Genomic DNA, 25260 nt, shown 5'->3' with positions numbered 1-25260 from the left:
GTATCTGTAACATCATGTACAATCAGGACAGTTTTTCCTGCATTTTAAAAGCAAAGATTTCCAGAATTTTAAAAGTTGCCTACTCAATTGATACCCATGTAGTTTTGTTGCCATTGTTTGTAGATGTATAAACATTTTTGGGTCAAAGCTGCATGTTACGTTCCAAGAGAGATAATTTATACAATCTCCATTTTGCAACTCATTATTTGGTTTTGCACAATTGATGACATAGTTTGCAGTGAACTTCATATTCGAGTGCTTTACATGCTATGATGGCAAGATTCGCTGTACACTGGGCGCGTTATATATTCATGATAGTGTCGTCCATTGATTATATTACATCCGTGTACACATGTAGTATGGCATGAATGAAAGCGCATCTTTAATACTGATCTTACATTTCAAGTTTATACATCGGAGCACAATTAAGCAGATAAATACCAGTGGCCAGTAAATTGATCGCAGTTAGGACAGCTGACTTTTAATATTTGTTTTACCTCTTTGAATTATTCCCATATTTTGAAGATGGCAAATCAATCATTTTTATTTATGGCATTTATAAACTCGAGATATGAATGTCTTAAAGGGATCTTTTCACGCTTTGGTAAATTGACAAAATTGAAAAAAGTTGTTTCAGATTCGCAAATTTTCGTTTTAGTTATGATATTTGTGAGGAAACAGTTATACTGAACATTTACCATGGTCTAATATAGCCATTATATGCATCTTTTGACGATTTTAAAACCTAAAAATTATAAAGCGTTGCAACGCGAAACGATTGAATAATTTTGAGAGTTCTGTTTTTGTCGTTAAATTTTGTGAAACTACGAAGATTGCTTATATAAGGTATAAAATACATCAATTATGTGTACTCGGCGGAATAGCTCAGTAGGCTTTTACTTCAGGACTCTGGCAGGACTCCAGGGGTCACTGGTTCGAAACCTGGTTCGGGCAATGATTTTTTCCTTTCCTTAATTTTATTCTTGATTTTTTACTGGAGCTTTTACGATCCAATGTCTACATTTATCGATATAAAGCATTCAATGAATAAGTTAAAAAATGCCAAAATCTGTGAAAAGGTCCCTTTAATACGTACATTTTACATCAGTGTCACTAAAATAATTCGTCTACTTACATTTCACACTTGGAAACTTTTCTAACGCAACACTTTTCAAACTTCAATACCTCAATTTGAGTTAAAGCTGGTATGCACGATTTTTATATGTGTTAAATTGTAATACATTGATTAAAATATGCCACAATAATACAAAATAGGCAAGAAAAAACATACATTGAAGACGAATTTCATATAATGCAGCAAAGACAAATTAGCGCCCGGAGCCGATTGTGAGGAAAATATTTTGTACATATTTTCCTACAATAATCGAAGCATTCGTCATTTAATTAGGATCGAAGTTAGTGTTCGTGTGTCGTATGAATAGATATCGTTGCAGGAAATTAAAATGATCCGTAAAACTAGATTAAGATTCACATCGTACATGCATGATCTACATGCTGGCGAATTCGACTGTACATACGTTTTCGATTTCATAATAAAATACCTGGCTTATTTTGCATTTTTGACACATGTTCTTCTTAACTTTTATTTTACTGTATATTGAAATATTTGTATAATAAATTTATTTACACATTTTATAAAAAATAAAAAATATTTGACAAAATCGTGCATACCCACTTTAAGATTTTGAATAATAATTTTACATGTGATAATGTGACTACATTTTTGCAAGCTTACTATAAAATCCTTCATCCATGACGATCGGACAATTTCGCATTTGGGGTATATATCTTATTATCTTTTTGCACGTGGAAATCATGAAACCCGTTATGATTCTAAATGCATTTAAATTCTATCATTTTAGATGGGTTCTTACACCTATAAATAATTGTTAGAAATGTATGGTTCATATGAATATCCAGAAGCGCAAGAGCGCATTTTGGCAATCACCGGCTACCTACCCCACATGCTTAAGCGTCCGATCATAACGGATGAATGATTTTATCGTTCGCTTGCACAAAAATGTAGTCAAATGATCACATGTCTAACTTTAAATAAAAATCTTTATTATGTACCTGCTTTTTGTTCCCAAAAAATAGAAGTCGTATCAATCGGTAAAATACATCTGCACAAAAATAATTCCCGTAATATGCCCTCGCTAGTTTTCCAATTCCGTATTACCATACTAGCCGGACTACTGTTAATGACGTCACTTTGAATGCAGAAAATTATAAGAGCATTCTTGGATAATTATGAGCGCTTTAACTCATTTTTTAAAACTTAAATGATTCAAAGTTGTATATAATAAAAGGAATATTACGCAAGTCAATTGTTACACGTGTTTGTATCAGTCTCGTGGCTTGAGCAATTTCGTATAACACTCGAGGCTCCGCCTCTCGCGAGATACGTCATCACACAAGCCACGCGACTGATGCAAACACACGGAACAATTGACTAGCGTAATATTCCGTATTTACTCATAAGTGGGATATTCAAGTTTCAACAGTATTACGTTAGAAAAGCCTCCAATACACTTGACGGTAGCCTGCAAAATACCAAAATACGCGATGGCGCTCCTAAATATTCATAGAGCCATACATTTTGTGGAATTATTTTTATGTTGTCCTGGTATATGAACCCACCTAAGAAATGAAATTTAAAGAATAGTATCGCGTTTCACTCGTGTCTCGTGCAGAAAGATGAAACCATACATACACCAGGTGCTTAAGCGTCCGATCGTCAGATATAGATGATTTTATCTACAACTTTCTAAAATAAATAATAAAGTGAAATGGTCACTTGTGAAATTGTAAATCATAATCTTAACTCATACTTGAGATATTCAAGTTTGAAATTGTTGCGTTAGAAAAGTCTTCAAGTGTATTCACCTTTGTGCAATTCTATTCAAAAAGTGTATGGTCTCATAAGATTAACATGACTTTGATAATTGACATGTAATATCTGGAGAAATTAGTGGAAGAAATTAAGAAATCCACGTCGTGTACGTTGTCGAAGATTTGCATACAATCACAGCAAGCAATAATTTTTTCAATGGAGTTTATATCTCCGACAAATAAAAGCATTTTAATACATGGTTAATCAAATCATCGAAACGTTAATATCGGATACGAAAATGTTATATACACATTTACCAGTTAAACGCGAACTCGATTTAAACGCACCAATTTCATTTGTGAATAGCTTCCAATAGTGCATACATGTCTATGTACAAAACGGATATTTAAAATAGAATGTCGGATAGTTTAAAATTTACCACGCGATTTGATTCTGATTTACTCTTAACCCGACCGATATGTTTGTTATGATTACATGGTATTTGCGACACATCAAAATTCCTCATATTTTAATAAAATGCACACGAATAACGAATTCTTACACTTCATATCTAGTTATATTTAACGGTACGTGTTTAAGTACACTAATACCACTCATGTCCACACCAAATAACACCTGAATGTATATGTGTATCGCAATCTATTAACAACAATAATTACACTAATAATACACATTCCAGTTGTCAAAATATATCACGTTCTTAATCTGGTACTTGGGTTTCATGTGTTTGAGATTATTGTAGATATCCAATCATTGTCATTTGTATTGGCCTTCAAAGATTGAACGCCATCGGTGGTACAGGTAGAAATCATATAAGAAAGGTTTGACAAACAGCCAGGCGGAAAATTTTGTAGTGGGTTGATTGTCTCCTGTTCTGAAGCAATTTTCTCCTTTGTTATAATTGAACTGACCATTTATAGTACAATCGTTCAATTGTATCAATCGTATTTGAATCAAATGACTCGTAAAGCTAGTGTGATGGGGACCACTGACTGAACAAGGAAGTACTATCAAGAATGTTTCACATGCCTACCCAGTTTCAAGATAGCCCTTTGATACTAAATGCGAGGCAAGCGTTGGCATTTACAAACACGAATATATAAGTTTACATGGCAAGATCGTTGACAAGAATAAAACACGTTTATACTTTTTTTATAAGTATCAGTATATCAGGATCTTATCATTACGTTTATTTTGCATTAAATAATCTCGGTTTTTGATCGCAAGCATATGATAACAAATATGCAATTATTCTTCGAAAGAATACTTTAACAATTATATCAAGCTACCGGCATATACAATCCTAAATATCGCTTCTAGTTTAAAATGGATTTTTTCCATCTCGAATACATGAAATCATTTTAAAGATATTAAATAAACGTTAGTGTTCTTACGATTTTAGTTTGAACACTCTAGTATTCAGTCATGCTCAATGATACGTTAGTACTGTAAACGCGCTTGTTGCCGTTGCAGAACTAGTAGTTGGTCTCTCATGAGAAATATAGAAAACATATCTAAGTGCGTTCTTGTACAGTTTTCTTAAAAATTGTCATTTCTAACATCCATCGTCCACAGTACACGAATAGCCCACCGATGACAACTAAAATTATAAAAGATCACAACCTCAGGGATAGAAACAACTTGGATAGCTGTACCATGAATATACGAGACTGTGATTATATTCTTCATAATATGACATAATATATCGTTTACGTGAATAGTGAACATGTATTTTGTAGTATCTTGTGTCGGTCCATAGCCGATCTCTTTTTGCTGTTGTAGTACACTTAAAGACTTTTCTTACGCATTACTTTTTTAACTTGAATATGTCAGAAATGAGTTAAGATTTTTATTTAAAATTTCAAATGTGATCATTCGACTATATGTTGTGCAAGATTACGATAAAAATCTTTTATCCGTGACAATTTAGCGCTTTTGCACGTCGGGTAGGTGTGGTTTCATTTTTTTGCACGTGAAAATGGTGAAACGCTTTGCGATTCTCATTGTAGTTCAATTTCTTCATTTTAGGTGGGTTATTACTTCAGGAAAACATAAACTTAACTTAAAAATCTATATATCTCGTATGAAATTTCAGGAGCGCGACACGGCATGTTTAGGCTACCTTCCCCGCTTGCTGAAGCACCCTATTTTCACGGATGAATGATTTCATCGTTTGCTTGTACATTTTGTAGTCAAATGATCACATGTACAATTTTAAATCAAAATATTTTTACTCATAAATGAGATATTTAAATTTGAAAAATGCTGCTTTGTAAAAGTTATCAAGTGTAGCACAGCGCGCTATACAATTCCAATTTGATTTCAATTCCATAAATCTAGGTCGTGTCTTACACCAGGGGACCGTTTCTTAAAACTACGTACGTTCAAAAATCATGCGTAAGTGCAAAACGTTCAGTTAGTAGCGTTTCTATTAACTTTGTAAAGTTACGTTTACCGTATTTTGCACGTAAAGTTACGTGTGCTCAATGGCTCACCTAACTCAGTAATTTAGCGTAAATATGGCGGCGTATGCACCGATATTTCGGAGAACCGAACGTAGACTACGAAATCTATGAGCGCAACATCATTTTAGTTAATTTAAACCTTTATCTATATTAAGATCTTGGTAGGGCATAGGAAGATAATGTAACGGAAATCCTGCGTTGATTGTGCAGGATCTATTGTATACGATTGTGGATTGGAGTTTTGCTAAAAGAGAAAATTTCACATGTTCGAATCGATAATTGTTATGATTTGTTCGATTTTCCTTTTGACAATTCGTTCAACTTTCGTTTTGAACAAGGCTTTATCCATCACAAGACGCCAAATGAACTCAACGAATGTGACGTTTGCTGAGATATAGAATTGATTCATTGTAAACATGGGTAAAAGTATACTTTTTCTGTTAGAATTATGTATTAGAATTGTATAGTCTACGTTTTTGTAAATAGTTGCATTTATATTATAATGCTGTGTCAATGAATGACAATTATACAGTAGTCTGTGCTAATATTAATTGTCATTCATTGACACAGCAGTATAATATAAATGCAACTATTTACAAAAACGTAGATTACTGTACACAATTTTAATTGATATGTCAACAGCGCTTCTTATAAATGTGTATACGGTTGTCACTTTATTGTTGAATTTGGCACATTTACAGTTTAAGCAGAAGTTCTGCATCAAGATCCATTTCTTTGGAAATAATATCATGCATATATCATTTTGTCAAAACTGCGTCAAATAAAATATACTGTAGAGACTGTGAGATACAACCTGTCGACATGTGCGCTCAGTTGAGTTAGATTGGTCTTTGTCAGCTCTGGTACTACTTGAAAGTTCCCTGGGTACTCTTATGTATGCTACAATATACCCTGGGTACAGAAAATATACTTAAAAATACCCAGGAATACTTAGGCTAAATTTGCTGTTGTTGGCTCTATTTTCAAATTCATAATGTTTCTGTTTACATTCTGTGAAATGGCCTCCGCGATGATATTATTGAAACTCGTACTCAAAAAAGCATATTGAGTTAGGTTTTGTTCAAAGGGGATTTTGTTTCTTATTCGGAAGTGCGTTTGATGACATCAGATTTTAGGCAGGAATAAAACTCTGTACCCAGGGTACATTGAAGTGTACTTAGAGTAGCCCGGGTACTTTTAAGTAGTACGGGGCCAACAATGACCAATCAAGCTTCAGTTGTTTAAGCGCTGCAATTATTGACTGGAAGTAAAGGTCAAGGCTCACACACTTGGCTAACTTTGCGCAATGGTTATTGTAACAACTAAAACTTAAGTTATCTAAATATTAAGAATGGCTAATTTTAAAGTAGGTTTGAAAAGTTTACACTGTTGAAGTAAATTTACTGAAAACATGTATTAAAATGTACCAAATATGTCATTTTATACATAAACTGTCAAAACACTATGACTTTTAAACCAATGAGATTTGTTTTTTGTAAGTTACAGTTGTAAGATGCTCAAAGTTGTATTTTTAGCGAGGCTGTTTTCGGAGAGAGAAAACCCGAGCTATTGTCATAGCCAGCTAGTTGTCCAATGTCCGCCCGTCCGCTGTAGGCAATGTGCTAAAACCTTAAAATTTGGTTTTAAAATCAAAGTGCTTCCACCTTCAACTTTCAAACTTCATATGTAGATGCACTTTGATGAGTTCTAAACGCCACATCCATTTTGGGTCACCTGGTAATAGGTCAATGTCACTGTGACCTCTACAAAAATATAAAATTCTGACAAGCTTTCACAGCCCAGCGTGGCACCAGATATGCGGTGCTCTTGCTTATTATCAGATTTCATCGGTAATCAATCATATTAATATCATATTGATGGCAAAACTGTGTTGTTGCTGTATGCTTTACAATCATTTTTCTGAGATTTTAGGTTTTTACAAAGAAATGTTAGAATACAAACCATGGGGACAATACAAAATCATTTCATTTTGTTTTATATATGGTATCATCAACATTCAAAATCTTTATTTGTATTATTATAAATGCAGTTGCCATGAAGAAGTTTTGTCAAATTTTAAATAAGGTCATTGTTAATCTTTACTGTCCGAAATATTTAATTACTAATTTTAAGATTATTTTTTAGCTTCCTATAAACCATATGGACACATTAAATGCAGTTTGATTGATATGTTCAAATAAAATTGTTATGTCATAAGAAGTTATTTAGAACCTTTTTTATTTATAGGTGGTCACACAGATTGACAGAAAACTATCAACAATCATTTTTTTTCCCAATATCTTTGAACACATTTCTTTAAACTCTATACTGTGTTTTGGTACATACTGGAATGTCCATTTATACCATTTAAAGTTCTATAATAATGCTGTAAACATTGCAAAACCCACTTCATCGTATCTTATTTTGTGAAAAGCAATGCTGCGAATTTTCTCATTTTTTTCACATTCAGTTATTTTATACCATTTTTGTTGGGAAATATTAAAATAAGGTATACTGTCTTTATTATTATAAGTAAATGTATTTTTTAAATGTTTTAAATCCATTAACTTGTACAAATAAATAAGAAACATTAAATAGACAGTGTTTGTGTTGTGTAGAGCATTTACTACCATTGCAATCAAATAATTTAAATAATACCATTTTTTGTTTCTTCACTTTTAACACCATAGTTATGCATAATATTCACATTAAGTTATTTGTCAAAGACATAACTTGTAAGACAATATAAATTCAAAAGAAGTTGTTTGTTTTGCACTAAATAAAGCTTTTTGCGGACATGTATAGTATCAGTGTATGTGTTCAAAAATCAATTAAAAAAATATATTAAAGATTTGAACTGAAAAAACCAACAGATTTAACATATTCTCATAATTATGTATCTTTCCCAAACACATGTAAAAACCTTTGAATAGCACAATTTTTACTGATTTAAAAAAAATGTAATATAAATTTAATATCAAGTATATGGACACATATTATTTGATAGCATAATTATTAGGAACTTGCAAGAATAAATTGTGACATCATGACATGATTCAACCAGTAAAATTTAACTTCATAAAAATAGGAACATTAAAAAATGGTTTGCTTTCTCCCTGTGTTTTGTTCATATGTACATTAAGCCAGATGTGTAAAACTTTTCCATGAATTAAAATTGATGCATTAGTTTCCATTAGTGAATTGCATTATGTTTAAGTATATTATGAGTGACTGAACTTTTTCACAAATATTTCAGTCATTGTGTTAGCAAAGCATGTAAGTATTTCAGGTTTACACAAGTGCCCGCTTGTCATACCAATTACCCCATACAAATGACCAAGGATGGATCCCAATTTCTCAAATTTTGTATTTTGAACTAATCACAACTGGTTCATACCCTGACATATATTTTACCAATCCATGCATTTTTTTAAATATTGAACAAAAATATAATATAATTATATATGTGAAGAAGCATACTTTATGATAATTGTCTCAAATTAATAGAAGCATTCATGGACAATGTTAATTTATCACAGAAAAAGATTCTCATTTTAAATGAATTTATGAATAAAAGTCTGTTGTTTTTTTATAAATATTTTGCACACAAGTATAAATATAAACATGGTAAAAACATGATGTTGATTGTTATAAAATTATCTAGAAGTGCGACAAGTGAATACAAGCTACAGAGTTTGTTAATTCTTCTTCCAGTTTGAAATATATCTGACTAACCTTCGTAAAAGATTTGCTTCAGTAAGAATCATCTCTTCTTTTTTAACAAAGAGCATATCCAGCACAACAAAGAATGGCCACACTTAATTTTAAAAGAATCAAGAGATTGAACTTTTTTTTACAGTTGATCCTTTTTTTCGTCGCAATTTCGCAAACAAGGGAAAGAACTTTGCTCTTTATGAGGTACTTCTTAACGATAAATGTATAAATATTTAGTCTACCGAAAGTTTGTTAGAGAAAGCAAATTAAATCTACTTTATGAATTTTTCAAATGTTCTCTATAAGGTCCGCGCAATCACCAGACTTCTGTTTAGAGATTATTCAAACATAGCAACTTAGTTTTACGCTACGTTCGGTTTATAGAAACGCACTTACTCATTCAGAAAAGCGTACGTAACTTTATACGTACGTACATTTTCGTCCGTAAAGTTACGCATTGTACCAGAAACGGCCCCCAGGAAAACAAATCATTAATAAGAAAAACAATATGGCTCGTATGAGCGCAATGTTACAAGCCGGTCGGTCATTAAGAAGTGTAAATTAATGCGTTTTACATTTCACATTATTATTTTACCATTTACGATTTTGAGAATTTTACTTTTTCAATGATTTTTTATGTGTTATGTTGGATATTTTAATGTTGAACATTTTCAACTAAATTTAAAAGAATTATCAGATATGTGTTGAAGAAGTCTAAGTCCAAATTTCAACAATATCCGTTCGCAATTAAGGGAGCTATATTAACTTGAATACGTGTTGCGTTAGAAAAGTCTCCAATTTAATTAAATAGAACAACTTCCCTGTAGGCTGGGGCAATAGGTAAAATCAAGAGCTTATTTTGAATTATGGTGAAAAATAACTTAATGCCTCATATAACCAACACATCGCCCTAAATAAACAACTGTCTGTACGAACATTAGTAGGATCCCGATAAATCTGATAAAATTATGTTCGGACTTTTTCAGTTTTAGCAGAAGAACACAAAGACGGATGAATAAACAGAGGAATGGATTTACTTACAGACCTTTAACCCAGCATGTACCGTTCATACAGTTCCATAAAGAAATATGCTGATTGATTTGATTTATTTTTTAGCTATTAAAACAATTAACACGATAACTCAAACAACATCCTATTTCTTATAGTTTCCTATACTTTCAGGGATTTAAAAAAAGCAGTTTTGCAAATAAAATATGATTTTTTAAAGCTTAATTGCTATGTTTTTTACAACCCCTGAAAGTATAGGCAACTATAAACCATGCTCCAAGAAGACTATTTCTATTTATTAAATGCCATATAAATTTGTCATCTTTGGACGAGAGTCATCTTCTGTTTCCGATGAATATGAAAAATAAGGAAACAACTGACATATCAGTTATATTTGTAAAATGATCAGATCAGGTCAAATGCAGTTCCCATATAATAAGCCGAAGACCGTCTAATCATTTTATATTGGCTTAATCCAAACACTACATTATTAGGAGTAGGAGATATCGATGAGAGTTATCACATCCAGAATAAATGTTTAGCACATATAAAAACATTATGCAAATCTAACTTACAAACAATACTACGTAAGGTTAATATCTTCATATTTTAATCAAATTGCGCTTTGTGGTTGAAAATAAATTAAATGTGCGACGGACGAGAGTTGAAAACGTCGCAAAAATATCGCTCACATTCCCTCAACCAAAGTATTTCGTGATAAGGCAAATAACAACATGTAATCAGAAGTCTATACGAATAGAATAAACAACAGCATAATACGAGACCTGTGTATCAATTATTCAATCGTATACATCGTATGTTTAAACAAAAACAAAAAACCTATATAATTTGGCAACTATGTCTAGGCTTCAAAATGCACTACAACATTGATCCAACACACCTAGCTTGTGTCGCTTGTTGCACTAGTTTCTATAACTTGTTGTACTATTTATGAAGAATAATATATACAATAAAGACTAAATATCTTCTTATCATGTCACCTGTTTAATGAATGCATTCTCCGTAATCAATTAGCATTTGTAGCTAGTGATGTATATACACTCGACTCATCTGATTTTACGCCCATAGCATTAGCATCAAGGTATGTATATGTAGGTGACGTGTCCGGTAGTGTTCCAGCAGCGTTAGTTGCCAAGGATGAATATATTTGTGACCTCATATTATCATTCAGGTCACTGTAGTCAGACGTTGACGCTTCAAGTCCGCCTGTTCGAGCTGCGAAATCCGCATTATAATGCAAAATAAAGATTTAAAAAATAATCAATCAATTCAAAATAATAAAGTTAAATTTATGTCTTGAAAATAAAACTAGCATGTGTTTTTGATGTGTCATATAAGTGTTACGGTGGCTTTTGGAATTTATTATTAAACTGAATACCTATAATATAGAATGGTGGTAATGAAAGAGACGCGTAAACTTATATACAGTCATTTGAACAATCATTATGACATTTCTGAAAGGTAAACGTATGGTATAAACATATGTTCGCTGTGATTTGTAATTAACTTATTGTTCTATGATTAAACTCATTATCATATGTTTTTAAATTGAAACAAGTTTATCTTTTTATAATACTGTTTTCTTTATTATCTTAATAACAACATTTTAAAACAACCTGTGTCAAGAGACGGTATTCCATCAAATGCGCTATTTTCGTACACATTCCGAGGAGATCCGCGATCTTGAGGTATCCTATATATATTTAAAACCAAGATACCTGTTAAATGCAGATTGAGATAAACTCGAGGGTTGCAATTGTTTATATTTTAAATAGTATAATATAAGATAAAACGATGCCAAATCAAATCAATAAGGGTAAGGGTGTGATGCTGTTTATTGGCACCATTTCAGCAAACGTATTGATATTTCATGGAATTGTTTTTCCTGTTTAGTCTTACAAAATTTTAGAAAAACCTCGTTTTGAGAACGAGCATAATAATGTCAGATACACCGCTCAGTAGTTGATGTTTGTTTTATATATATTATGTTTAACGAAGGAAACAAAACTTCGATCTCACAGTTTGAACTAAGAAAAAAAAAAGGTCCTAATGCATGGAATAATACTTATTCTTCACAAGAAAGATCAAAAGTATAAAGCTTAAAGACGAATAAAAATACCTCCGTTTTAGAACGACCACAATAACCACTATGAATATGATCAGTCCCACGCCCCCTCCAGCTGTCCCGGCAATGATAGCTACAGGTTGATTTCTCGTAGTGTCACCTTCAATAGCAGCAGGTTGATGAGTCTTGTTGTCATTTCCATCAGGGACGGGTACGTTCACATCTGCGTATAACTTAATGTTGTAGGTGTTTTATATGCAGCACAAAAACACACGTCAAATACACATGGTATAGACGAATGATATATTTGTAATTGTATTATATTCATTAATGAATCATGAACCGACTTTGAAAAAATGCAAGTTTATATAATGAATCTAGATTTAGTTATACCATAAAAGAGTATTTCTCTTAGTACACAATACAATATTTGTACATGCTAAAGTTCGTTCGGAAATGTCGAACTTATTAACAACATACCAATATGATTATATGAATACTACCAAGAATGCGTTTAATTACCACATTTGTTTCCTGAGAATCCTTTCGCACATCCTTCGATACAATCGCCATCTATATCGCACAAAGCGGTTGTGTTGTTTGTAGATCTTAAACACATTTCAGGACATCTTCGATCGCAGAGAAGACCGTAATAACCGGGAATGCAACCACCGGTACACGCTCCACTGTCTTGCAAACATTCGTTGTTCTTACATGTTGAGCTGCATGACACATTGCATGACTTTCCGTATAATGTATTGTGTATACACTTATGGCATGCTCCTGAATGTATGTCGCATGTAAAGTTGTCGCACGAATTAGGACATTTCAGTGCGCATATTTGACCAAACTTACCTCTCTTGCATCGTGTGCAAGACGTGCGGTTCATACACGTGTCACACTCATAAGGACACGTATCTTGACATTGGCCTTTGTATTGATCGCAATTTGTTGAACATTGCAAAGGGCATGTATATTCGCACTTATCTCCATAATGTCCTGATATGCAGCCGTAGCATTTCTCACGCGAACTGTCACAGTCTACACACGTGGCAGGACATGCTTTGCAATTACCGGTTATGATATCACATGTGCCACTACAGTTATATTTGCATGACACATCACACAAACGGTCATATTTGCCAGGTGGGCATGCTGAGCAACTATATCCATTATCACAGTTTAAGCATGTACTTAGACACTTCAGTTTACATGTATCACCATGGTATCCTGGCTTACATTGACAAGACCCATTGCCATTATTACATGTATCAGTGCAATCAACCGAACATTTCTCCGAACAATATGGGCCATAATATCCGTCAATGCAAGAGCACTTACCATCTGCGAAATCGCACGTGTTGTTTGTACATCCGATATTACATGGATTTGCACATGTAATTGAGTAGTAACCTGGTTTACACAAAGCACAAAAAACTGCATCGGTACACCTCGCACAGCTCGGAAATGTGCATGGAGAACACGAGGAGTTGTTGTTAAACATATAGTATCCATTAGCACAGCTAGCGCATTTGTTTCCTTGACCACAAGTTAGACATGATTCGGAACATTGTTGTGCTAAAACAATGTAAAAAAATATTAAACATCAACGTGTTAAAGAAATGTGCTGTAAAAGAAACAATATGTTAATTTTATTAGTACTTATCACTGTCAGTTGTTTTACACGTTATACAGAAAACAATTACATAATTGTTACAAACAAAATTATTGACAAACGTATATAATCAAGCGATTTTATAAGTTGCGTTTATGATGCTCAATAAACGATTATATTTTAAATATACACAGCGAATAGACTACTAGTACCTTGAGGAAAAACAAGGCTCATGAAGATTAACACAACCATTATATATATCCTGCACCATTGTTCGTGTTTTGGATTTAGAAAACAGCACAGCACTCTCATCTTAAGCATTATTATTAAATCACTTTAATAATCTAGAGTTAGATATAGCGCATACACTTTATACGTTTCTTACATATGTAAATGTCCACATCTTTCTTTATTTACATAATTATATTGATTGTTCTGCCAATAGCAACATTGTTATCGAAATGTTAATATCAGATACGAACAATGTTTTAAACCATTTTGCCAGAGAAATTTAAAGCTATATGTCAACGCCCTAGCTACACGTTTGAATGGCTTTCAGCTGATGCAAACATGATTGTGTACAAAGCGGATATTTCCAATAGAGGGTCGTTTACTACACGGAAGTTTAAATTTAACCACGCATTTAAATACTGATTTATCGTTGACTCGACCTTTGTGTAAGTTACAAACTTAGGTGTACGCACAAATTTGAGAGATATTACTATTTATAATATTTCAACAAATCTCACACCAATAAAACATTAAACAGCAACTGAAGTTTTATTGCACGGGTTAATTAAACAACAAATATAACAATAAGATCTACAGCAAGTTACAACGCAAGTTATTTTTGTGTATCGCCGATAAGTAAACATTTGGTAAAAAAGCATAACGATGTTGATCTGCTTTATGGGTTTGAGTATATTGTTGAATGCAAGCCTCGTTGGCACTCGGGGTTGGAACGCCAAGAAGCAAGAAGGGTAAGAACGATGGACATACAACTATGACGAACGATGTTTTAGTAAGAGTTAGTTTGTTCTGTAGTTACCTGCATTTTACTTGTTTAATATAATAGTCGATTAATTGGACTCCAACTATTAACGCTTTTTCTTTCTAGCTAAACAGACAATAAGCATCGACTTTACAAGTAAAAATGTAACCGCTGACTATAAATAGAAAAATCTTTCACTGTTAAAGTTCTAAATGATAAAATGTGTTGATTTCTATGTCAGGGGAGACTACTCGCTAAACTGTAGAGTCGAATCATGTGATTCTCCGTTTGAAGGTAGAGCTCTTTAACACGTTGTTTGGCAAGGTATTGCATTTACAAACAAAAACCTATTAGTGTATATGGCCAGATCTATATCATGTATAATTACGTCTTTATTACCATTAACAAAATTACATTAACATCGAATCATTCCGATCCTTATCCATCACAACAAAACGGTTATTCCATCGAAAATAAGATATTAAAAATGAAACAATTATGCATTGAAAACAACGTGAACATTTATACCAGAAACATGCATATACTGTAAAATTAATTTACTCATTCGTATTGTTAAGTCAGAATTGATCAATTTCCGTGAAAAAACAGTAGTTGATGTGTCAGGAGCAATCTCGAGAAGATACGTGTAGTGATATGCATTCATTTACAGTTTCACTCAAGATGTCATTTCTCACATAACACATCGACATTACAAAACAAGCCAAATAATGTACAGAACATAAGCATATGTTTCCATAAATTAATCATGTTTAATATAAAAAATATTTCAAATTAAATTAAAAGTAACTTAATGCGATCAAGAAACGACAAAACAAGGAACTACAATACAAGTTTAGCTAATGTATCCCTTCGTGTATACCTCCGAACAAGGGAATATATCTTGCTGTTGATATTTTTTGCACTTACTGAAATACGCTTAATATCCCCGTCGGTCATTTCTCTTAAATGAACATCCATCGGTACATTCTCGAATGTCTCTGTAACATCATGTATAATCAGGACGGTGTTTTCTGCATTTTTTTAAAGCAAAGATTTTTTTAGGTATTGAAAGTTGCATATTCAATTGCTATCCAGGCTGTTTTGTTGCCATTTGTGTAGATGTATAAACATTTTTCGGTCGAAGCTACATGCTACGTTCCAAGATAGATACAATCTCAATTTTGTAAGTCGTTATTTGGTTTGGCTTAAATGATGACATTTTTTGCTGCGAACTTCCCATTCGAGGAATTTACATTGTGTGCTATATTTGCATGATTCGCTATACACAGAGCACGTTTTATATTCGAATAAGTGTCCTTATAATCCTGCAAGCCATGCCGTCCATTTATTATAATACATCAATGTACACATGTAGAAGGGCATGAATGATAGCAAGTGCATCTATAATACTGATCTTACATTTCAAGTTTATATGCGAAGCTAACATCCATCCAAGAGATATGTAGGAAGCTTCGACTACAATGTAGAAGATATATACCAATGGAAAGTAAATTGATCGCAGTTAATGGAACAGGGATGACAGCTGACGTTTTAAGATTTGTGTACCAGTAATGTTTACCTCATTCTAATATTTTGAAGACGGCAAATCATTCATTAATTGAACTATGGCATTTATAAACTCGAGTAATAAACGTAATGCTACTTAATACGTACATTTTAAATCAGTTTCACTAAAATAATTTATTTCACACACACTTTACACTTGGAAACTTATGAAACGCAACACTTTTCAAACATTAATACCGCAGTTTTTAGTTAGGATCTTGAATACAAAATTTACATGTGATAATTTGACTACGTTCTTGTCAAGCTCGCGATAAATTCCTTCATCTGTGACGATCGGACACTTTAGCACGTGGGATATATATATGTTATTATCTTTGTGTACATGGTAATTCTGAAACGGGATATGATTCTAAATTTATTTCGATTGCATCATTCTAGGTGTGTTCTTACTCTACGAATACCTTAAAATATTTGTTATAAATGTATGGCTCATATGAATATTCAGAAGCGCAAGAGCGCATTTTGGCAATCGCCGGCTACCTACCCCACATGCTAAAGCGTCCGATCATAACGGAGGGATGATTTTATCGTTATCTTGCACCGAATATAGTCAAATGATCACACGTTCTTTACATAAAGATCTTAACTCATAAGTGAGATTTTCAAGTTCGAAAGTGTTGCGTTAGAAAAGCTTCCAATACACTTAAAGGTAGCCTGCAAAACGCCAAATTGCGCGGAGGCGCTCCTATACATTCATATGAGCCATACATTTCGTAGAATTATTTTTATGTTTTCCTGGTGTATGAACACACCTGTGATGATGAAATTGATTTTTTAAAGAATAGTTTCGCCTTTCATTATTGTCACGAGCAGAAAGATGAAACCATTAATACCCCAGATGCTAAAGCGTCCGATCGTCACGGATGGATGATATTATCGTGAACTTGCTCAGAATAAAGTGAAATGATCACTATGTGAAATGTTTAATCATAATCTTTACTCATAATTGAGATATTCAAGTTTAAAAGTGTTGCGTTAGTTAAGTCTTTAAGTGTATTTACCTTTGTGTAATTCTATTTAAAAAAGTGTAGGTCGCACACGCTTTACATTATTTTGTCATGTAACCTCTGGAGAAATTAAGGTAATAAATTAAGAAATCAACGTCGTGTACGTTGTCGAACATTTGCATATAGTCACACCAAACAATAATTATATAAATGGAGTTTACATCTCTGACAAATAAAAGCATTTTAATTGTCGAAACGTTCATATCGGATACGAAAATGTTATATACACATTTGTCAGTTAAACACGAACGCGATTTAAACGCACCATTATCATGCGTGAATAGCTTCAATTAGTGCATACATGTCTATGTACAAAACGGATATTTAAAGAGAGGGTCGGATACTACACGAAAGTTTAAAATTTACCACGCGAATTTATACTAATTTACATTTGACCCGGCCTATGGTTATGTTACAAATTAAGATGCACATGGTATTTTGCAACACATCGAAATTCATCATATTTTGATAAAATGTACACGAATAACACATTCTTACACTTCATAGCTATTAATATTTAAGGGTACGTGTTATTTTCATTACAGTAATACGACTCATGTCCACAACACCAGGATGTATATGGGTATCGCAATATATTAACAACAATAATACTACGTATTCAATACAGTTGTCAAAAAATATCACGAACTTCATCTGGTGAATGTCTTCAATGTGCTTGAGAATATTGTTGATATCCAATGATTGTCAGTTGTATGGGTTGAACCGACTATTTATAGTCAAATCGTCTATAGCCACTGACTGAACAAGGAAGTACCATCCAGAATGTGTCACATGCCTACCCAGTTTCGCGATAGTCCTTTGCTACTAAATGCAAGGAAAGCGTTGGCATTTACAAACATGAATCTATAAGTTTACAAACACGAGTCTATAAGTTTACATTGCCAGATCGTTGACAAGAATAAACAATGTTTATACTTTTTAATAGCATCAGTATATCAGCATCTTATCATTAAGTTTCGTTTGCATTAAATCATCTCGGTTTTTGATCGCAAGCTGATGATAATAAACATGCCATTATTCATCGAAAGCATACTTTAATAATAATATCAGGCATATACAATCCCAAATAACAAGTATCTCTATAAGAATTAGCAGGATAACGAATTATCTGATATATGTTGGGACTTTTACAGTTTTTGCAGAGGAACACACAGACGGATGGATCAACAGGGAAAGGGATTTACTTACAGACCTATAGCCCAGCATGTACCGTACATATAGTTTCATAAAGAAATATGTTGATTGAGTTGATTGATTTTTTAGCTATTATGATTACACATTTTGTTTTATTTTGACAACACAATGGAAATATATCTCATATAATTCTTACAAATATCATCTTAATATCATCATAAATTTTCGAAAATGTTCAGGATTTTCTTCATACGGACGAACAAAGAGATATTACGAGCCGTATTAGGATATTACGAGATATAACTCGTTGTCATTTCATACATATTTGATTAAACTCGTCCAGGAAATTCGTTAGTAAGCTCGCCAAAGGCTCGCTTACTACCACAATTCCTGAACTCGTTTTATTAAATATGGTATGATATGACAACTCGTGCCAGATCCTATATATATCAACACTTTGTTTGATGACATACGTAAATGAAATTTGGCAGACATCAGTCTGTTTCATTTAAACGTCAACAGCACTTTACATGATACTCTTAATAAAGCGTGTTAGCAGTTCATATTCAAATGTATAGCAAACTGTTGGATTTTTGTCTTGATAAACACAAATAAAATATAATCATATGAAGCTAAATTGCTTTGTTTTTACCATCCCTGAAAGTAAAGGAAACAATAAGCATGCTCCCAGAAGACTATTTCTTTTCATTGAATGCCATATATTTGTCATCTTTGGACGAGAGTCATCTTCTGTTTCCGATGAATATGAAATATAAGGAAACAACTGACATATCAGTTATTTTTGTAAAATGATCAGATCAGGTCAAATGCAGTTCCCATATAATAAGCCGAAGACCGTCTAATCATTTTATATTGGCTTAATCCAAACACTACATTATTAGGAGTAGGAGATATCGATGAGAGTTATCACATCCAGAATAAATGTTTAGCACATATGAACACATAATGCAAATCTAACTTACAAACAAAGCTACTTAAGGTTAATATCTTCTTATTTTAATGAAATTGCGCTTTGTGGTTGAAAATAAATTATATGTGCGACGCACGAGAGTTGAAAAAACGTCGCAAAAATATCGCTCACATTCCCTCAACCAAAGTATTTCGTGATAAGGCAAATAACAACATGTGATCAGAAGTCTATTCGAATAGAATAAACAACAGCATAATACGAGACCTGTGTATCAATTATGTATTTGTTCAATTGAGAAATTCTCGCCATCGTATACATCGTATGTTTAAACAAAGACAAAAATCCTATATAATTTGGCAACTATATCTAGGCTTCAAAATGCACTACAACATTGATCCAACACACCAAGCTTGTGTCGCTTGTTGCACTAGTTTTTATAACTTGTTGTACTATTTATGAAGAATAATATATACAATAAAGACTAAATATCTTCTTATCATGTCACCTGTTTAATGAATGCATTCTCCGTAATCAATTAGCATTTGTAGCTAGTGATGTATATACACTCGACTCATCTGATTTTACGCACATAGCATTAGCATCAAGGTATGTATATGTAGGTAACGTGTCCGGTCGTGTTCCAGCAGCGTTAGTTGCCAAGGATGAATATGTTTGTGACCTCATATTATCATCCAGGTCACTGTAGTCAGACGTTGACGCTTCAAGTCCGCCTGTTCGAGCTGCGAAATCCGCATTATAATGCAAAATAAAGATTTAAAAAATAATCAATCAATACAAAATAATAAAGTTAATTTTATGTCTTGAAAACAAAAATAGCATGTGTTTTTGATGTGTCATATTAGTGTTACGGTGGCTTTTGGAATTCATTATTAAACTGAATAGCTATAATATAGAATGGTGGTAATGAAAGTGACGCGTAAACTTATATACAGTCATTTAAACAATCATAATGACATTTCTGAAAGGTAAACGTATGGTATAAACATATGTTCGCTGTGATTTGTAATTAACTTATTGTTCTATGATTAAACTCATTATCATATGTTTTTAAATTGAAACAAGTTTATCTTTTTATAATACTTTTTTCTTTATTATCTTAATAACAACATTTTAAAACAACCTGTGTCAAGAGACGGTATTCCATCAAATGCGCTATTTTCGTACACATTCCGAGGAGATCCGCGATCTTGAGGTATCCTATATATATTTAAAACCAAGATACCTGTTAAATGCAGATTGAGATAATATCGAGGGTTGCAATTGTTTATATTTTAAATTGTATAATATAAGATAAAACGATGCCAGATCAAATCAATAAGGGTAAGGGTGTGATGCTGTTTATTGGCACCATTTCAGCAAACGTATTGATATTTCATGGAATTGTTTTTCCTGTTTAGTCTTACACAATTTTAGCAAAGCCCCGTTTTGAGAACGAGCATAATAATGTCAGTTACACCGCTCAGTAGTTGATGTTTTTTTTATATATATTATGTTTAACGAAGGAAACAAAACTTCGATCTCACAGTTTGAACTAAGAATAAAAAAACGTCCTAATGCATGGAATAATACTTATTCTTCACAAGAAAGATCAAAGATATAAAGCTTAAAGACGAATAAAAATACCTCCGTTTTAGAACGACCACAATAACCACTATGAATATGACCAGTGCCACGCCCCCTCCAGCTGCCCCGGCAATTATAGCTACAGGTGGATTTCTCGTAGTGTCACCTTCAATAGCTGCAGGTTGATGAGTCTTGTTGTCATTGCCATCAGGATGGGTACGATCACATCTGCGTATAACTTAATGTTGTAGGTGTTTTATTTGAAGCTCAAAAACACACGCCAAATACACATAATAGAGACGAATGATATATTTGTATTTGTATTATATTCATTAATAAATCATGAACCGACTTTGAAAAAATGTAAGTTTATATAATGAATCTAGATTTAGTTATACCATAAAAGAGTATTTCTCATAGTACACAATACAATATTTGTATATGCTAAAGTTCGTTCGGCAATGTCGAACTTATTAACAACATACCAATATGATTATATGAATATTACCAAGAATGCGTTTAATTACCACATTTGTTTCCTGCGAATCCTTTCGCACATCCTTCGATACAATCGCCATCTATATCGCACAAAGCGGCTGTGTTGTTTGTAGATCTTAAACACATTTCAGGACATCTTCGATCGCAGAGAAGACCGTAATAACCGGGAATGCAACCACCGGTACACGCTCCGCTGTCTTGCAAACACTCCATGTACTTGCAGTTTGAACTACATGACACATTGCACGATCCACCGTATACAGTATTGTTAAGACATGCGTGACATTCTCTTGAATGTATGTAACACGTTAAGTTGGAGCACGTATCCGAGCATGTATTTTGACACATTTGACCATAGTAACCTCTTTTGCATTTTGTGCAATACGTGCCATTCAAACACGTGTGACAGTTGCTAGCACACTCGCTTTCGCAGACATCTCCATGAAAACCAGATTTACAAAGAACGCACGGCCTTGACGATGACCTACACACGTTATCAACACAATTGGTAAAATACGTAAAGTCGCAGTTTTGATCCCACCTGTCTGTGGAACAATTACTGCATGAGCCGGATAATTTATGACATTCGGTTGAACATCTATCGGGACAAATGCTGGAACAATTGTGACCATAATATCCTGGAATACATGTTCGACACTCCCCATTGAACCTATCACATTGACCTTCGCAGTTGGCAGGACACCTTATTTCACAATTGTCTCCATAGTGTCCCGTCTTGCATTGAAGACATTCACCTATTGTAGTACAATTACCCATGCAATGGGTAGAGAAAGGACAGCTGTTAACGCATTGACGATTGTATTGATTGCATTTTGCGGAACATTGTGATGGGCAGATATGTTCGCATTTCTTTCCAAAATATCCCGATATACAGCCGTAGCAGTTCTGAAGCGGACTATCACACGCTACACAAGAGGCAGGACATGCTATACAATTACCAGTTACGATATGACATGTGCCATTACAGACAGGGTTACAGTCCGACGAACACAGATTGCCGTATTTTCCAGTTGAGCATGCTGTGCAATTGTTATCATTGTCACAGTGTAAGCATTAAGTGTAACACTTACGTCTGCATGTATCACCATGATATCCTAGCTTACATTGGCATGATCCATTGCGTTTATCACATGTGCCAGTGCAATGCTTCGAACAGTTATATTGACAATATAAGCCGTAATATCCGCTATTGCATGAGCATTGACCATCTGTGAAATTGCACGTTTGGTTTTTACATCCAATGCTACATTGATATGCACACGTAGAGCCGAATTCACCTGGATGACATGAAGTGCATGTATTTGAATATGTGCACGTCAGACAAGCTATTGGACAAGGAACACACGATCTGTTGTTATACAGAAAGTATTCATCCGCACACTTCGTGCATATATTTGTTTCACGACAGGTGAGGCATGGCTCGACACACGTTTGTGCTAATAAACAAAAAATAAAGAAAAATAAATAACATTAAACATCGTCTTTTATAAACAGCATTTTTAAAAACACGCCATATGTTAATGTTACTTGGATTACTTTACAAGTGTCGGCCATTTTTAAAGTTGTTATGAACAAAAAACTAACATGTATATAGTTAAACGATGTCATTGTTAAAGCAGTTTTATTAATTGTTTCAAATGAGCGAAAATATTTAATGTTACTATACAAATTTTATGGAATGTAGTACCATCAGAAAAATATCGCCCAGTGAAGATTAACAAAAACACAATATATATCCTCCACCATTGTTCGTGTCCCGGATTTCGAAAACAACACAGCACACCAGAATTAAGCATTGTAATTTAGATTACTCCAATGTTAAATGAAACGCATACGCCATGTACGTCTCAAAACATTAACACTTTCGAATTACAACATTGACATGCACTTCTTATAAATTTTCCGAAACGTTAATATCGGATTCGAATACTACGTAAACCACAGTGTCAGTTAAATGTATGCCATACAATACGTTTGAATGGCTTTCAATAAATGCTAACATGCCCATGTACAAAGCGGATATTTTGAATACAGGTTCGGTAACTACACGGAAGTTTAAATTTTACCACGCATTTTATATATCTTACACATTTAGGTGTATATATTCAATTTAGAGACGCTGACATTCATGTCATTTTAACAAATCTTAAACACTCACCACTTTTGAAAACTTTACAACGACATTTATTTCTTTCGTACGTGTTAATTGAACTATTGTCACACACATGAAATAATATCGTGTTTTTGTATCGCTGACAAGTAAATATGTTGTCAAAAACTACCACGAGGTTAATCTTGGATTCACATTGTAAATCGAACCATTCCTGTCGTCAGTTGTCAAAACGAAAGTACGGTTGATATTCAAAAGCATTATATTTCTCTTTCCGGGATATTTTTTAATATGTTGATGCTGCATTAACGAATATAAGTGTATATGAAGAGAAAACACCAAAAGTGAACAACGGTTGCGAAAGACACCTATAAACTGTTAGATGCACATAATATCACTTAAACATTAGTTCATTTTTTGTTGTTGCAGAATTTATATATGTCGTGCATTAATTTATAACATCAATATTAACTTGTTATATCTAATTTAAATCTAAATTAGCATACATTATATTGTTTCACATGTTTTTCATTAAATTAAACGCCTGCATGTATACGTCTACTGCCGTTTGCATATTTTTGCTACTGACGTTTGCCATTCCTAAACGTACTACTGACGTTTGCAATATTTGTTTTCACTCTTTAAACGTTTATTTAATATCTGGTAGATATTTGTGTTTGTTTATGCATAGACATATGTAATATATGTTCGTCCGGTAAAGCATAGACAGTTCTGTGATAGTTAATTTTCTAGAACACTGACTCTTTGTAATTTTACAACTGACGTTTGCTTCTTAAATGGAAATTTGCGCCGAAGTGTTCTCGAAAACCAGAGCAACACACCAAACTCGTGATATACCGATCGAAAGCTATATGCATGCCATATTGCCTGCACTTGGTCGTATGAAAGTCAGAGGATGATCAGCAAAGATATTGGAAAAAAACCTACCTTGCGCGGCTGTTTGTTGTCGTAAAATGACTACTGACGTTGACTTTTGTGGTCATGTGACATTTTTTGTTCATTCACAGTGATGTATGGATACTATATTATTCAGCGAAATGCAGTAACTCGTTGTTATTTAAAAGTAAGAATTTTTATCCATTTCGAATACATTCATATTAATTTACAATTACGTTTTGTACTGACGAGCTGACTTTGATCATAACAGAACTCAGTGTAGCTCAAAATACATTTTAATAAATTAAGTAAAGTCGATAGATACAACTGTTTTCGTGGTAGAACCACTACTCGGTAATTCATGGATATCTAGAGCACGTTGCAACAATGCTGTGTATTTATGTATAGTTTTCACTTTATTTGTTATTCTCAAATGAATCATCGACAATGCACGACGCGTCCAGCTTTGTCAACCAAAACTAGAACAGAAACACTCAGCCATCAATCCCAAACAGCAGGGATTGAAACAAAATTGACAGCTGTTACAGTGATATATATCTCTGTTACCATATTCTTTGTGCTTTCTAGAACAGGTTTTCGTCTTTAACAGTTTTCTTGTGGTCAGAATTTATGACATTTTGCGAGAATACAAACCGTTGTTGTGACAGTGTGAACTGGAATTAAAATAATGTTTTATGAGTACAACGGAAATTAAA

At 33.3% G+C, this 25260-nt stretch overlaps 1 protein-coding gene across 4 annotated transcripts in view; it reads right to left on the bottom strand.

Moving 5' to 3' along the window:
- Nucleotides 1-21712, bottom strand: part of LOC127858922 (uncharacterized) — a 52459-nt gene extending 30747 nt beyond the window's left edge. The window contains exons 1-5 of one of the 4 annotated variants that reach the window (XM_052396262.1): nt 12671-12972; nt 12203-12371; nt 11700-11776; nt 11064-11298; nt 10381-10404 (exon numbers count right to left, since the gene is read on the bottom strand). In XM_052396262.1, coding sequence (XP_052252222.1) covers nt 11090-11298; nt 11700-11776; nt 12203-12371; nt 12671-12767 — 552 coding nt within the window. In that variant the 5' untranslated portion in view covers nt 12768-12972 and the 3' untranslated portion in view covers nt 10381-10404; nt 11064-11089. Of the gene's footprint in view, nt 1-10380; nt 10405-10873; nt 11299-11699; nt 11777-12202; nt 12372-12670; nt 12973-21545 lie in introns of those variants that run through there. The other 3 variants (XM_052396261.1, XM_052396260.1, XM_052396259.1) reach the window with 3 other exon arrangements.
- Nucleotides 21713-25260: the final 3548 nt, after the last annotated feature.

The sequence above is a fragment of the Dreissena polymorpha genome, chromosome 14, assembly GCF_020536995.1.
Source record: "Dreissena polymorpha isolate Duluth1 chromosome 14, UMN_Dpol_1.0, whole genome shotgun sequence".
NCBI classification, from domain to species: Eukaryota; Metazoa; Mollusca; class Bivalvia; order Myida; family Dreissenidae; genus Dreissena; species Dreissena polymorpha.
The sequence above is the reverse complement of the archived record's forward strand: the minus strand, read 5'-3'. Positions and strand labels throughout refer to the sequence as shown.